The sequence below is a fragment of the Poeciliopsis prolifica genome, unplaced genomic scaffold, assembly GCF_027474105.1.
Source record: "Poeciliopsis prolifica strain line A6 unplaced genomic scaffold, Auburn_PproV2 SCAFFOLD036, whole genome shotgun sequence".
NCBI lineage: Eukaryota > Metazoa > Chordata > Actinopteri > Cyprinodontiformes > Poeciliidae > Poeciliopsis > Poeciliopsis prolifica.
The window spans coordinates 3,520,158-3,536,801 of record NW_026562411.1 but is presented as its reverse complement, the minus strand read 5'-3'; the positions used below and the strand labels follow the sequence as shown (position 1 = coordinate 3,536,801).

Genomic DNA, 16,644 nt, shown 5'->3' with positions numbered 1-16,644 from the left:
AGGGTCAAGTTATTATCTACCAAAGGTAAATCTAATAACTGCTAAATATAACTCTTACTCATACCAAGCGTAAAGCGGAAACCCATCAATCAAAATATTGCCACCCTAAAAAGCTATAATTTTCTCTATTTAAAGCTAAAGGTTATTTTTTTAACATTGCTCATATACAACATATAGGTAGTTAATTGAAGCCTGAAAAGCAGCTAATTTAAATTGCTTAAATATGTGAAAGCTTTAGTGGCTTGTAGCTTGAGTTTGTCATCTTGACTTTAAATGCCTATAAAAACCTTAAAGGTTTTGAAAGGCTAAAAGCTTTAAAAGCTCCAAAAGCCTTAAAAGTTTTTAGAGCTCAACAGCTAGGGTTAAAGTTTATGTTCTTAAATTTATTTTGAATACATTTATATATGTGCTATAAATGTTGTATTATCTGGTTCATTAACACAGGTTTACCAAATGGTCAGGTAAAAATGCATCCTCTCACCTGTTTGTTGATTGTGGAAGAAATCTGTTTCGCCACTGATGTGAGCGTCTTCTTCTCCTTAAAAACAAGTTTTTGATCTCCGAAGCACAGAGCAGCTGTCAAACACGCCCATACTGCCTGAAGAAAAACCTCTTTGGAGATAAACTAAATTTTCTCATGTATACAAACATCAGATAAAATGTAATATTTTCATAACAAAAACTTGATTAATTATTCCTGTTGAGAACAAACACAGAAGTGAAGCTGCGACACAAACCTGAACCTCTCCTGTAAAACTCCTGAATCTGTAAACAACTGTGAGAAATAACGGAAATAAAAAAAAAGTTCTTTGTTATTTTTGCTTTAGTTCTAAGGGTTGAATTACTTACCTGGTTTTACACAAGATTCGAGGAACCTGCCCTTCTGGAGAATTTTGTGCTTCAGCTATTTGGAATGGTGTCAAGTGACACATATGGCAACATGCAGTAGGAGAGACTTCCAAAGCCCTGACAGAAAAGAGATCTTAAAAGAAAATCTAACGCTTAATTGAAAATTAACCAAAGTGATTAAAATAGGACAGAAATAAATAGAAATATGACCCACAGATATTTTAGCTTTTAAACTTCAAATATAGTATGATCTTTTTTTTTTCACCATGACATGTAGCATCGTGTAATTTGAACTTCTTCCTGTCAAAATGTTTTTGAGCCCCAGGAGCACTGAGCAGTTGTCAAAACAGGTTACGCTGCTTGTAGAGAGGAAAAAAACAGTTATGTAATGGATACATATAAAAGGAACGATGCAAATTTGTTGTGCAACGTTCTTCTGGGCTTGTTTGCACAAATTTGTTTTCAGTAACAGAATTTGTGTGCAGAAAAGTAATCTTTTCAGTAAAACTCAGGATAAATGTGGGCCTACTTATTGCAAAATGTTGGTTATAAACAGACAAACTTTGGCTTTCACTTAACATTTTCAATTGTAAGAAAATTATCTGGATTACAAATAAAAAGTCTCCATCTCACCAAGCACCTGTGATGGATGAGCAAACTTTGTATCGTTTTTGAATTACAGTTGGGTGCTGCAAAATATCTGTGCGAAGGGCCACCAAAAGCCCTCAGGTCCCATTTGAACACCACAAGAAATGCTCTTGAAAACCATCCATCCATCCATCTTCTGCCGCTTATTCGGGATCAGGTCGCGGGGGTAGCAGCTTAAGAAGGGAGGCCCAGACTTCCCTCTCCCCAGCTACTTCCTCCAGCTCCTCCAGGGGAATCCCGAGGCGTTCCCAGGCCAGCCGAGAGAAGTAGTCCCTCCAGCGTGTCCTGGGTCTTCCCCGGGGCATCCTGACCAGATGCCCGAGCGACCTCAACTGGCTCCTCTCAATGTGGAGGAGCAGCGGCTCTACTCTGAGTCCCTCCCGGATGACCGAGCTTCTCACCCTATCTCTAAGGGAGAGACCAGCCACCCTATAGAGAAAACCCATTTCGGCCGCTTGTATCCGCGATCTCGTTCTTTCGGTCATTACCCAAAGCTCATGACCATAGATGAGGCCCGCTTCACGGCGGACGCTGCACCAATCCGCCTGTCAATCTCCCGCTCCCTTCTTCCCTCATTCGTGAACAAGATCCCGAGATACTTGAATTCCTCCACTTGAAAACCAATCTTACAAAAAAACAACAACAGGAATTTAACATGAAAAGTTATCATAAAAGTAAATGTCAAAATATACAGAAGGCCTTTTTGTTACCTTTTACTACTGATCTTTGTGATGGTGTTTGGCGAATTATTATACTCCTTTCATTGTCTCTTCTCCAGTGTTGAAGGTGGTGAGGTCTCTGCTTATTGTCACATTTAGTCCTCATCTGAATTGGATCACTGGCCTTTAAGAAAAAGCTCACATGATCTTGAATGCATTTTATGTTTACCACTCTGATCTAACAGCTGAGCTATGTGATGGTGTTTGGTGACTTATTATACTATGTGTCAACTTAAAGAAAACATGAAACAATTAATTATTGGCAGTTAAAGAAAACACATGCACTGTGTTAAAGAAATGAAAAAAACTGTTGACAATAAGCCCCTAACGCTGCGCGCGCATCCCACACAGAGGGTGAAGTGAAAAGGCCGTTTCATTTCTCATTGAGCTGTCATGTATAACGGTATTCAGCTGCAGCTATTGAGTTCAATCAGACTGTATTCATTATTCTACATACTGTAACATTTCGTAGATATTTTAACGTCTGCCGTTTAAATGGCTGCTTAAGCTTGAATGTCTGGACCAACAGAATACCCGCCTCCGCTCCATAGTAAAAAAAATGTTGTATCAAACCCTACAATTTGATGTTAAGTTGAAGCCGTTATTTATTTGGGTGCAGCGTAAGAGGTATACTCAAGATAATGCCTCCAAACTGTAAAATCGGGCAACATTCTGTTCAACTTCTCGACTAGCTTAGCATAACTTCGATGCTAAGGAAAACGTCACTGGGACTTCGCTATCAATACACGTTGCTTTGCCCCATTATATAATTGTGTATGAACATTTTCGAGATACCTCGAGATTCAAATCAAGTCAAAAATGTTCATACCTTTACTTAAGGTAAACTTTCTCCAAAAATTGCCGGCTTTCAACCGTCAACTGTCCAAGAGCGCAAAATAGAACCTTCGAGAGTGGAGGAAGGCAGGGAGGTGAGATTAAAGAAAATATCGCGAGGTTTCTTTTGAAATAACATGGGATTTAAAAAAATTAAATACCTCTCAGTTTTATCCCCTTTATTTTCTAAAGCATTTCTTTAAATCTGAAAAATACTAAAGCTCAGCAAAAGCTGACAAACTCAGAAACAAGATAGAAAAGCAAACATTGCCTGTACAAAACAATCATAATTTACTTACCAACAAGCTAATTTTATTTTAGATAAATTTGACATTGAACAAAAACAGACACCCATACCCAGGAAAATAAATAAATTTGAAACAGTTACAACTTCCACACTTGTAATTTATTCAAATTTTCCTATGAATAGGCAACAAAGACAGTAGTACCTTGATTGAAAATACATTCAAAACAGTTAATTCAAAGGAAATCTAATCTAAATCTAATTCAAAGGAATTAGATTTCAAAAAACATTTTCAGGTTACTTTAATTAGTCGAATAAAAATGATTACAGATTCAGGTATACAGGTAACAGGTATAAAAACAACAGAAACAGGTATAAAAACAAACCGCCTTAGAATTCTTTGAATGATTTTGTTGACGTAAAACAAAGCCATCTTTAGATGAAAGTAATATAGGAAGGTGAGTTAAAGAAAAATAGCAAATTTCTCCCCAGAAATTTGTTTTATAACACAATAAGAATTAAACTTCAAAAATATCACAAACAAACAATTTTTAATCTATTCTTGTTGGTTTTTAAGCAAACCACCAAGATTTGGCTTTCTTAATTTTTAGGGAGGAAGACGTTTACATTGTGACATCAATTACGCTCGCCAGTTTGTGATCAATAACGGTTTTGTTTCTAATTCTATTTATCGATTTGTGAGTGTAATTTTACAAATTTTGTATAATTTTTGTGGATGAAACATGAATCTTTCCCTCCCTTCCTCTTATGTTTTAATATTCTAAAATATTAAAATATTGTGTCACATCATTTTTGATCTTCTTTACCTCTTTGCAAAACATAAACCGAAGCAGATAAAAGACAAAATAAAGTCCAAATTGATATACGACTTTCAGAAAGTGTTTCCTCAGTGGACGGCCAGCGGCGCTGCAGTCTTCTGCAGCTCCAGGCTGATGAGCGGTGAGAACGGCGGGAAGCGTTCGAAGCCCAGCAGCTGGCGGGTGGAAGACTCCCAGCTCCAGCCGAACTCCAGCCGGCTGTAGGCGCACGGATACTCCCGGTCGGCCCAGCGCACCCAGTCCACTGCCTTCTTCACCTGCTGCCAGCGCTCTGACCTGCAAGGGGAACACATTCACAAACACTGATCTGGAAGCAAACACTTACATCTCTGCTCATGCAAGTAATTAAGCCAAAAATGCACAAAACATAAACATACATAATTTACTAAACAGAGTTTAATACATAAGGGTTATGTTTTCTTAAATGACTACAGACTTAGCAGGAATTACTTAGAGATGTGTTTTAGAAAATATAGAGGAAAAATTCAGCTTTATATATAACAAAGTGAAAGTGTAACAAACTTTATCCAGTTTACACTTTGTGTTCCTTCCACTAATAGAAATTTAAATTTTGTTTATTTCTGTACTTATTTTGTCTTGTGTTTTTTTCAGGTATTGTATGTTTTTTTCTGTTTTAACTTTTGTGAAGAAAGGTTAAAAAAGACCACAATATATAAAATACAAACCAATAACAAAATACATTGCGAAACATACATGATAAATATCAATGGAATATATACTTACATCTGATAAACTACTAAAAACCTGATATTTTAGTAGTAATTTAAGGATGTAAAATACTTACATCCTGAAGTAATTTTTAGGGATTTTTTTTCTTAGTTTAAGACTTTTTTTGTTGATATTCCATTTTGAGATATTAATGCAAAATATAAAACGCTGGCTGGCGTTAGGCTAATCATTAGCAACCGTTAGCATGTTGGTTGTAGAGGTTGTGCAGTTTTATGGTTATTTTCCCCTTTTTTTAAGTCAGCGGGCATCTACAGGTTATCTTACATTATAAATTAAGTCAAGTACTTAATTTTTTGATATAAAAAATTAATATATATTTGCTTTAGTATTTTATGTTGAGTATGTGATTATTTATTTTCATTAACACGTCATTTTGTACATAATTCTTAGGGCCTTTTTTGAGTCTGTGTACTTCATTTTATGATAAATTGATTACCACATTAGTTGGTGATTATTTCAAAAACTGATTTGTAACGATTAATGATTTTCTGGATGGTAGAAATATGAAGTTAAGCTAACTTGAGTGTTTAGATCAATGTTCCTGATGCTCCTTACAGATGGATTTCTGGGTCTACAGAAGCAATTTACTTTCCACCTGGACCAGGTCTGGTTCTGGTTTGGTCCAGACTGTTTTCATTCATGTTCTGCTAAGCTAGGAATACTGCACTACTGGGACGGTTCAGATTAATCATTTTGAAAATCACTTTTCTGATCAACTGAATTAAATTCCATGTGAGTTCCTGTCTGTGTGACCGGGTTCTCCTCAGGTGTCTATGTGTTCTGTTGCGGTTCAGACCTGGACCCAGTCGGCTCCTTCAGGTCAAACAGACTCTGCAGCAGTTTTCCTTCCTCCAGCTTCTCCTCCCTCATCAGCTGCAGAACCAACAGAGTCGCCACCAGCCTCCGGATGCCTTCGTTGACCTTTGAACCTGTAATATAAACATCCACACGGTTCAGTTATAACACTGGAGTAAACCAAATGTGGACGACTGAGATTTAAAACCACCAAGTTTATTTTAATCTGTTTCTAGGAGATAAATAGTAAATAAATGAGATCAGTGAGCATCTTAGCACTAACAGCTCTTCCACACAGAGCGTAAGGTGAACGCTCACCCAGAGAATGAATGCCTTTCTTCTTCAGGTGCTTCTCAACAAACACATCCACGTCGACATTGATCAGTTTTCCCAGCTCTACAGTTAACTCCCAGTATCCATCCTGCAGTACACAAAAAATTAACACAAGTTAGAACTCAGGAAGGTTGAAATTAAATATTTTTGTTCAATAAAATCAACAAACATGTAATCAATTATCTCTGAATCCATGACATTTAGAGAGAAATGTGCTGTTGTGAAAAGCAGGACATATCTCATTAACATACATAATAAACAATCTTACATCCAGTATTAAGTCTTATGGGACACAATATTGAAGCATACTGAGACTGAACAATTCATACAAATTGGCATTTGTAATCAAAATAACTTTATGGAGCAGCAGTTTTTAATTTATTGTATGCAATGCCTTTTTACGTCAATAAATATTCCACTGCAGACCTTACAGCATGTTTTATGTTTGCTTGGAACATTTGAAGAAACTTATATTCTTTAAAATAACGAAGACCTCCGTAACAACATTGTTTGGACAGATGAGATCAGAGATGGTTGGTTGTAGACCAAGCAGCACATCTGCACCTCACAGCAACAACTATCTGATTCCAGTGATGTAGAGTTAGATATGAGTCTGTCTGTCCAACAGCTATCTTAGTCCAAACAGCAGCAAATTGCAAAACTTGTTACATTTTCTTATGGTACAGTTTGCTTTTGCACTGCACTATCAAATGACCAAAACTAACAGAAAAACCTGTTCCCCTCATCGTCTGTCCTGCACCAAGAACCGCTGAAGGAAACGACACAAAAACTTCTGAAAAAGAAGCTGAGTGCATCTTCCTTCTTCAGAAAATGTAAATAAAAATGGAGTAGTCAGATTTTAGCGGTTGTGGGATTTCTCTTCTGTCATTGGTAAAAGACCACAAGTCATTTCTCCTACTAGCACTAGACACACATTTGTTATGGTTGTATTCACCCTGAATGCCCGGCACTATTGTCCACTTCGTGCTTTTGCACTATTGTCCACTTCGTGCTTTTGGAGCGGTCTCTGCATTCAAACCACACCAAAAGTCACTTCAATCGAACTGAGACTGAGGTTTGTAGATGGACCAGAGCTCAGTTTTTTGGTTTGTATTAGAGTTTGATTATTCACTTTTTTTTTCTCCGAGGAGTTTTTAGCGGCGCTAGTGGTTCGCATTTTTTGACAATAGACTGACAGGAAAGAGGGCAAGGAGAGGGGGGAAGACATGCAGAAAAGGCCTTCGAACCCGGGAGTCGAACCCACGATGTCCGCGTCGAGGTCTGAGGCCTCTAAATGTGGGGTGTTGTATCCCCCCCACAGTACAACCCTGATTATTCACTCTTACACAAAAAAACAATCAATTGTTTCGCTCAACAAACTGGAGTTGAACAGAAGTTTTTATTACTTCATAAAATAAAATATACAGTAGATGGAGATCGTTTTTACGTATGATTCATGATATAAGTTTCTTCTCTGAGCTTTGGACCAATTTAAAGAATGGATCAAAACATCTTACTGCTTGCTGCAGCTGGAAGATCTGAATCCACTTCAGCTTCTGCTCGTCTGGGTCTGGACCTCTGGACCAACATCACACAACACAAAAGGCTCAATTTCAGGTAATAAGACAGAAAATATCAGCTCAGTGCTAATAAAGATAGAATGGTTTGTGTTCAAGAACTCACTCAAAGGATGGATGATGTGACTGTGGCTCATATGCTTGACCAAACAGACTAACCATTTGATTTGAACTGAATGCACGGGCGGAGCTGTATCTACGACGAAGTACTGGAGCGTCACTGGCCACTGGACCTGCTAGCGTAGGAGCTCCAATGATCGCTGGAAGATAAGGAGCCCTTTTGAGCATTGGACGTGGAGGAGGAGGAGCTCCAGTGAACCCTGAAGGAGGAGGAGGAGCTCCAGTGAACCCTGAAGGTGGAGGAGGAGGAGCTCCAGTGAACCCTGAAGGTGGAGGAGGAGGAGCTCCAGTGAACCCTGAAGGAGGAGGAGGAGGAGCTCCAGTGAACCCTGAAGGTGGAGGAGGAGGAGCTCCAGTGAACCCTGAAGGAGGAGGAGGAGGAGCTCCAGTGAACCCTGAAGGTGGAGGAGGAGGAGCTCCAGTGAACCCTGAAGGAGGAGGAGGAGGAGGAGCTCCAGTGAACCCTGAAGGTGGAGGAGGAGGAGCTCCAGTGAACCCTGAAGGAGGAGGAGGAGGAGCTCCAGTGAACCCTGAAGGTGGAGGAGGACGAGCTCCCATGAACCCTGGAGATAGATGAGCTTGACTAAGTCGTTGAGGTCGGGCTTTTAGGCGAGACAGTTTAATGGAGCCCATTTCAGGAAGAGGTGTTGGAGCGCTAATACGCCCTTGTCTATGAAAACTAAAATTTTGGGGAGATTCTGGAACATGATGCCACATTGTCTGTCCTTCATTCCTTTGTAAGGCTGAGAGTTCCTCTTCTTGGCTTGCAAAACATTCAGATTCTACATGTGTCAAAGGAGCTTCGCGTGAGAAAGGTGTGGCATTTTCCTTACATGCTAGAGCAGTAAAAATGGAGGCTGTTCTCGGACCAGAGGTGAGAACAGAAGGTGAGTCAAGGCCTTCATAATCAGACAGCGATTGTGCTGGAGGTGCAATACCAGCAACTGTGGGTTTAAGACTAATATGGTGGGCTGCAGCAGGTGGGGCTGGAAAACTACCAAATAGGGTTCCAAAACTAGCAGGTGAGGGGGCAGAACCAGCAGATGAGGCGCCAAAACCAAAAGTTGAGGGGGCAGAAGGTGAGGCTCCAAAACCAGCAGGTGAGGGGGCAGAACCAGCAGGTGGGGCTCCAAAACAAAAAGGTGAGGGGGCAGAACCAGCGAACAACTGTCCTTGGGCTAGTGGTGTGGCAGACTGAGGGAAAATCAGAGCTTTTTTTCTGGAGGAAGACTTATCCAGCTGCAGCAAAGAAATTCAGACACAAGAACAAATATAAATACATTAAACAGCTCTGATCGTTGGATGCTGTTTCTTCAGTTTACGCTGAATATTTATGTGAACCATAAACAGAAAACTGTAAAGGACACTGCCTGGATTTACAACTTTATTCATTAGTTGGTGCTTATTGTGCTTAAAGGTGACCTTTTTTGCTCTCCTGAACAGGTTACGATAGGACTATGGGTGATACAAAGCATGTTCAATACATTTTTTGCACAAAATCATTCTTAGATAATGAAATATTAAACTGGTCAGTTTTGTCCGTTTTAAGCTTCTTTCAGAATGAGTTGTTTTAGGGCATCTTGTGACTAAATCCATATAAACTGCTGTTTCCCATGAATCCAACTCAACATTTAGACTCAACATTTAGACTCACCTGTGAAAAGGCTGCAAATTATTATACAACCACACATCTTTGAAAATCAGAAGTTAGTAACAAGAATGCAACAAATTGTTTCTGGATGGTAAGTAAACAACAGAACACTTGTCTTTTTCAGCAGCCATTGTACAGTGTATACAGTGTTAAAACCAGCTGACCAAATGTGCTAGAGCGCTGCTTGGGTTGCAAGGTGACAAGCTGGGGTTGCTAGGTAACAGTGCAGTGTTCACTGATTATGACATAATTGATTTTTGAAAACGCTCATTTTCCAAACACCAAAAACGGAGCTGAGTGTTGTTTGAAGCACCTGTGCTGTTTTTTTTTAAAAGCAGTTAAAAATGGATTTTGCATAATAGGTCTCCTTTAACATTCACTTGTTCATTGATTAAAAAACAGAAGGTTTTACAATGTATGAATATATTCTGTGTTCCATGTAAAAAAGTCAAAACAGTTTCCCAACGTTTAAACTCATTTAAAAAGGTTCTAACCGAGGGTTGTTCCTTGAGGGATGATGGAGTCGAGAGGACAGTAGGTCTGAGTGCATCATAAGCAGCCGTGGCTGGAGAGGCACAAAAACTAAAACTACGTAGAGACACTTTCCGAAGCTCATCCCAACTTCCAGATGAAGCAGAATGATTTGACCTATGAAAGCTGAGATCCTATAATTGACATATAATGGAGAAAAAAACAAACGCATCAAGAAACTAAACAATGCAGCAAAATATCTGTTTTCTGCTGCTCACACTATTGAGTTTAGTCCAGAGAATCCTGAAAGCATTCAACTGTTCAGACCTTTCAATGTTTTTCTTTAAAACAGGTTTTCACCTAGGCTACCTTGATTAAAGAGAAAACTGATTTTGTAAAAAGTAGAAGTGATGGCGTCCTTTCCAAAATACTGTTTTTAATTCAAGATGTAACTATCAACATTAACCTAGCACTATATGACAAATTGATCCCTATTCTTAAATCATAAGTTATTCACTAAATCTTTGGTTCAATTTCACTTTCCATAGCCTGGCCACATTAATGTCGGACCTGTAGGTTCTAGAAATAATTTGAACAGAACTGGCATGACAACCCATTAGATAACATATACTGTGTAAAGATAATTAGCCTCCTTTGCTATAACATGGTACCACACATCTCTAATTTCAAAAGTTAAAGAGGTTTTGTACATAGTGTAAATAAATAAAGAGTACAAACAGTATCCAATGCTCTGATCCAAACTGATTAAGAAACAATCATAGAGTTTATCCATTTTTGTTGAATAAAATGCACAGCTGTTCATGTCATTGCTCTTAATACTCATTGAATTAATCTCAAGGAATATGTCTTTTACTTCCAGAAAGAGTTATAGCTGGAGTTTGGTACACTTTATAATTTGAGCAATAAATGTTTCCATTTTGCCTTCTTGACAGCTAAACTCAAATTGTTTAGGTCTGAGAAATTGGAGAAAAATAAGACGTGAATTAGCACTAGCATCTCTATGGTGTTTCCAATGTAAATTAGCATTCATGCTAATCCTTATTTGTGGGTCCTTTTGGCTACACTTTTGATTCTATGGATATTTTTGGGCCTGTAGCAATGCTAATGCTACCTTGTGTGTGATTAATTCCAATAATTGTAACTTGAATACAATGTGCTCTTTTTTATGCTTCATTTTACAGTATTAACTTCAAGACAGCAAGATGCTTCAGTTCTGGGTGCTTTTTGGAGCAAATGTTAGCTTTCTGCAAAGTAGTTCTACACAGTGTAAAGGCACAATACTTTTAATATAAACTTTGTTACTGTTACTGTTCCTCTAAAATCTTCTAGTGCTCTAGTTAAGAGTTCTCGTTCAACGTTTGCTAACAGACAGAACCAAACAATATGTCAGAAACTGAATAGAGCAGAACTATGAACCCAGTTCCCTGCTCTGCAGACATGTCATGGAAACCTGCTCATATTTACCTGAGAGATTCTAGTAGAGGCACAGATAGGCGCAGTGAGCTGTAACCAATAAACAGAACATGCTAATTCCAGTACCGTTATCAAACATTTAATCTCATTAAAAACATACAGAGTCAACACTTAAAACAATAAAACACAATTCAAACAAAAGAAGTGTTTAGCAGGGGGTTTAGCAGCATCGCTTGCTCTCATTGGGTGGGAACATCATGCTTGTGTGGTACTTACATGATGACTATGGGTACTTAGAGGCACCCACCAGGAAAAGACTGCATTATGTAAGTATAGGGTAAATGTCGGGTATTATAAGGTCCCAAACGGTTTTGGAAAATAAGACAAAATTCTACAAATTACAGCATTATCCCTACTTCATGATCACACAACTAGAGACTATTTTTTTTATCCTAACAGTATCTATCTTTACACGAATCAGACTCATCTAAACAATCCAAGATAAACTAGATTAAATTGATGCTTTATGTTACTATGAATAGCAATCGTATCCATTCAGTATCCTGTAAGCCCCTTTAAATCTGTACCTGGTAGAAACTCTCACATTTACCCTTTTAGAAGCTACTGGGACTTTTTGGTCCCATTGGTCCTCTGTAGGAACTCTGAAAGTACAATCCATGTATCCGGTAAGTACTCCTGCAGGTACGCTCTATGTGTCTTGTCACTTATAGTCAGGATATCCTGTCTGTACCAAATCCCTATAGGTAGTTATGGAAGCAAGTACTCTGTAATCTGTAAGTACACATATAGTTTCCATCCTGAGAGTATTTCACAAGTACACCCAAGAACAGTGTGTGTATTTTGTATCCTCTGCAAGCATGTGATCTGCACTTGAAAGTAACCAGTCACTAGCACGGAAGGTCATAACTGAACTTCATTTGGTAATAAATCAGAAAATATAAATGTCAGTGGCATTCTCACCTCAGTAAATACGGATGTCTGCATCAGTGAAAATAACTGTAAGACACACCTCTCCTGAAAGTTTTAACTGACTCTGCATAGCTTTAAAGAGTAATTGCTGTAACTTTGGGAGACACTGCTTTCATTTTATTTTTCTTTCTTTTTTTTTTAGTTTTTTTTGGCCAGTAGAGCTCCTGGCCTTTATTTGATAATGAAACAACATAAAAGTTGTGAAAGAGGAAGAAGACATGCACCAAAGTTGAACAGATGGGAACTCAAACCTGTGGTTTCCGCACCGCCGACTGCTGCCTCATCACTGGAATTTGGCGCTGTGCCTCTGTGCTCCTCTGGGACGAAGAACCTTCCTTTTCTAAGTCTAGAGGTTTCTTCTATGTGCAAGAAAGAGAAAAAGAGTCATTACTGCTACAGTTCATTTCACGTCCATCAATCCCATCTTATATCAAGGCTCCACTGTTTTCACTGTCCTTAGATCTGTGTTCACTGACCATTACCATTAAATAGTTCCAACTCTTGCTCAACATTTGTTGAGTAAATACACCTTTAAGTACCACTCTACAGGTATGCTGTAAGTACCAGTAGATACCCTTTTCCTTATCCTTTTACTCTTCTCCAAAATACCTTTGGATCATCCTGTTGGCACCCTGTAAAAACCTCATAGTAAATACTCAGTACCATATCCCTATAGGTTGTTTTGGAAGCAAGTACTCACAGGTACTAGTTTTCTGTATGGTTCTATAGATTTTCTGACAGTAAGTCATGAGTACATCAGAGCTACCTTCTGCATACTTTATTAACATAATGTAATCCTGCTACATTTGTACCGACCCATTAATAGCACAGAAGATGCTTATATACTACAAGTTTCCCTCTAGTAACTCAGAAGTGTGTAAGTACACCAAATACATTGTGTGAACATCTCTGTTTACTGAATGTAGCCTTTAGGGGACTTAAGGGCTCTGCATGGTGGAGCTGAAATCGGTTCCCATCTTCATGGTAACATAACGAAAATCACGTCATTTTCTTCACGCCATCATGTTGTCCGCTCCTTCGTGTCACCACTTTCCTGACAAACATTTCGCCCCCCTGCGTGTGAAACGATTGTGTGATTGATTGAACTTGTGAACTCATAGTAGTCGCTCCCCTATGATGACAAATACTGCAGTGGGAAGAGTTTCAGAGGAGCTTGGCTCAGTGAGGACCTTGAAACCATCCTGAAACCACGTCACTTCAATTCGACCATGCTGAGCCCTGCAGCAACTGCTGTGACTTTTGGGAGTTAGCGGTAATAATTTTATTAATTTTAATTTCTGGGATTGGAGCCCCCTTCTCTGTGGAGGAGAGGGAGGAAGAGTCCTGATTGCCAAAGTTCATTTAATATCCAACAAACTGTCAAGAAGAAGCTAAACGATTCACTGTTGTTACAGTATTTAACGTACACCAATCCCATCTGTTGTCGATCTCCATTATTCCAGCTTCACTGTCCTTAGTGAAGCTAGAAGTTAGCTTCTCTGGATCACTAAAGCACCACGTCTAGTTTATGCAAACAGGCCTGGTTTTGAACCTCAGTGTGAAGATACATTTAACTAATGGGAACGATAAAATAAAAGGCCCCAGAAAAATATTCTAAGGAGCTTAAAAACCTGGTTACAGGTGGTTTAAAGTTTTCTGATAAGTACTGGTTCCCAGTGAAACCTAGCTGTAACATTGACAATAATGTAAAGTGAGAGCTAGTCTGTAAGTGCCCAGTCTGCAGATAGTTAATGAAACAAACACGGCTTGCGTATGCTTCTAGATTTCAATATGTTTTACAGAGGTATTCTGAGAGTATGTCACAAGTGAACTACAAATAAAGCACCAACATCTGGTGGTTTGCTGTGTGAGCCCTGAGACATAACGGCCTAAAGTAACAAACTGTAAAGAAGTAACTAAAATAACAACGTTGATGGAAACTCCTTGTTACCTGATGAACAGACAGGACAGGCAACTCCTTCTGTAACAGAAACATAACATCCAAGTTACAGTATTTTAATAGCACAGAAGATTTATATGTAAATCATTATTTACATATAAATGATTTTGCCAATCATTATTTATATGTAAAATACTGATAAATCAGAAAGATTAAAATATGCTGAGCATGTTGCTGGGAGACTAATGTCTCCATGGCCTGAGGAATGAGCGGATCATATACTTTATTTTATGATAAACCAGGAAGATCAATCCATCAAGAGCTGCATTTCCATTGACCATAAATCTACACAGGTTGGAATTACAATTAAAAAAGTTGCTTAATGTCACTTCCCTTGATTTTATGTTTGGTGTTTGACCTCTGACCTGCATCGTCCACTGTGGGACCTTGTATAGACAGGTGTCTTTCCAAATCAAGTCCAATTGACCGAATTAAGGTTGATTATGTATGTTTTAAAGTGTAATTGCTGTGAATTTTGGCGTTAGACCTGCGTTAAATCAATCATTGAAGCTAAAGCATCAAACCTGTTCAGATAGCCTAGTTATCCCACAGAGGAAATGCATCCAACTAATGGGAAAGATGAAGTAAAAGTCCCAGAATAAACTGTAAGGGGTCGTAGTTGAAGCCTTTATAGATACTCCATGGTTTTTGTTAAGCATTATCACTAAATAAGTCCCAGATGTAAAGTGAAAGACATATCAATAAAAACATCTGATCCAAATACTAGATCTGTGTGTGAAGGTTCGTACATCGCGTTCGCGCTCCTCCAATATCTGTAAAAGAAACAAGCAGAAAGCAGGTAAGTGAATTAGAAAGAAATGATCTACACTTGATCTACACCAGTATAACTTTTCTGCTTCTCCATAAAATCTTTAAATCATCTGTAAATATCCTGGAGTTAGCCTACAATTACCTGTCATTTCCACAAAGGTGCTTCTAGATGCAAATGATATGTATGTACTCGTCTAGTTTCCAATATTTTCACACCGGTACCCTGAGATGTGGTTATGTCACAAATGAACCACAGATAGTGTGTAAAGAATACCAAACATTACATTCCCTTTCTGCCAGGTATAAATCTTTCTTAAAATTTGTGTAAAAAAAAAGCGGTAACTTTTCCCCGCTCTTAATTTAGCTGCTTGTATCTGAAAAACAAGCAATGAAGAAGAGAGAAACAAAACCAACAATATGAATGTTTCAACTCAGGAAGAGTTTAGAAATCTATATTGAGGGGTTTAATCATAAGGTTTTCAATGGAGTTCAGTGCAGTGGTCTCATTTTTCCAGAGCTGTTGGTACATGATAAGTACTGGTTCTTGTTAAGTATTGAAACATTGACCAAACTATAAAGTGAAACTCCTATCAATTAAAAACATCTTAGCCATACGATACAGATACTATTTTTGTGTGTGAAGGTTCGTACATCATCATAGGAGCTGTCAAACATCTGTAAAAGAAACAAATCAAAACCAAAAACGTAAATTGGAATGGCACGATCTGCGCTTGATCACTTGTTATTTTCTAAAGTTTATTAGCTAAAATTACTGCTAAAGAAAAATGCCAAACATTAAAATACATTTCTCCTAGCTTTAAATCTTATCTCTGTAGGGGCCAAAACATCCTTTTTTGGACCCCATAGAGGAAATGTATCCAACTAATGGGAAAGATGAAGTAAAAGTCCCAGAATAAAAGCTGTAAGGGGTCGTAGTTGAAGCCTTTATAGATACTCCATGGATTTTGTTAAGCGTTATCACTAAATAAGTCCCAGATGTAAAATAAAAGGCATATCAATAAAAACATCTGAGCCAAATACTAGATCTGTGTGTGAAGGTTCGTACATCATCATCGCTCTCTTCAGATCTCTGTAAAAGAAACAAGCAGAAAGCAGGTAAGTGAATTAGAGAGGAATGATCTATACTTGATCACTTATGTTGTTTAAACTTTTATTAATTGAAATCAGGACTAAGGATACATTCCTTCTGGCTGTAACTCTTTCTTAACTTTAATAGAAAAAATAATCAATTTCTAGCTGCCATTTAGAGAAAATACATAATAATGACACCATAAAAACTCTGTAAGGACAGTTATAGGCACCAGTATAACTTTTCTGCTTCTCCATAAAATCTTTAAATCATCTGTAAATATCCTGGAGTTAGCCTACAATTACCTGTCATTTCCACAAAGGCTCTTCTAGATGCAAATGATATGTATGTACTTGTCTAGTTTCCAATATTTTCACACCGGTACCCTGAGATGTGGTTATGTCACAAGTGAACCACAGATAGTGTGTAAACAACCAACTGTTGGTTTTCTGCATGTGCTTTAAAAGGGGTTGAGAAATACAGATCTGTAAAGACGCAGCTAAAAAAATCAAGTGGTGAAATCTCCATGTTACCTTAGAAGACACTTTAAGGAAACAAGGTGCACCAAT

At 38.3% G+C, this 16,644-nt stretch overlaps 2 protein-coding genes across 2 annotated transcripts in view; both read right to left on the bottom strand.

The window, feature by feature from the left end:
* LOC129374535 (protein mono-ADP-ribosyltransferase PARP4-like) overlaps positions 1–3,131 on the bottom strand; it is a 37,378-nt gene extending 34,247 nt beyond the window's left edge. Inside the window, 6 exon segments of the mRNA XM_055053005.1 lie at positions 482–598; positions 738–775; positions 850–966; positions 1,064–1,205; positions 2,208–2,340; positions 3,046–3,131. The gene's annotated coding sequence lies outside the window, so the exon portion shown is untranslated.
* Positions 3,132–3,734: 603 nt separating this feature from the next.
* LOC129374531 (uncharacterized) lies at positions 3,735–16,642 on the bottom strand. Its single transcript, XM_055052992.1, has 13 exons — positions 16,609–16,642; positions 16,052–16,075; positions 15,637–15,660; positions 14,964–14,987; positions 14,206–14,235; positions 12,506–12,613; positions 11,316–11,354; positions 9,854–10,024; positions 7,695–8,947; positions 7,529–7,589; positions 5,997–6,099; positions 5,680–5,812; positions 3,735–4,409 (listed from the first exon to the last, which is right to left on the bottom strand). Exons 3-13 carry the CDS (start codon positions 15,658–15,660, stop codon positions 4,202–4,204), a joined length of 2,154 nt encoding a protein of 717 aa, XP_054908967.1. The 5' UTR covers positions 16,052–16,075; positions 16,609–16,642; the 3' UTR covers positions 3,735–4,201.
* Between the last annotated feature and the right edge of the window lie 2 nt (positions 16,643–16,644).

Coding starts and splice junctions, on each gene's coding strand:
- LOC129374531 (XM_055052992.1), bottom strand. CDS start 15,660: ATGTTTGACAGCTCCTATGATGAT. Junction 11,355..12,505: donor CGGCGGTGCGGAAACCACAG/GTTTGAGTTCCC, acceptor TATTGGTTACAG/CTCACTGCGCCTATCTGTGC. Junction 10,025..11,315: donor CCTCTACTAGAATCTCTCAG/GTAAATATGAGC, acceptor TGTCAATTATAG/GATCTCAGCTTTCATAGGTC.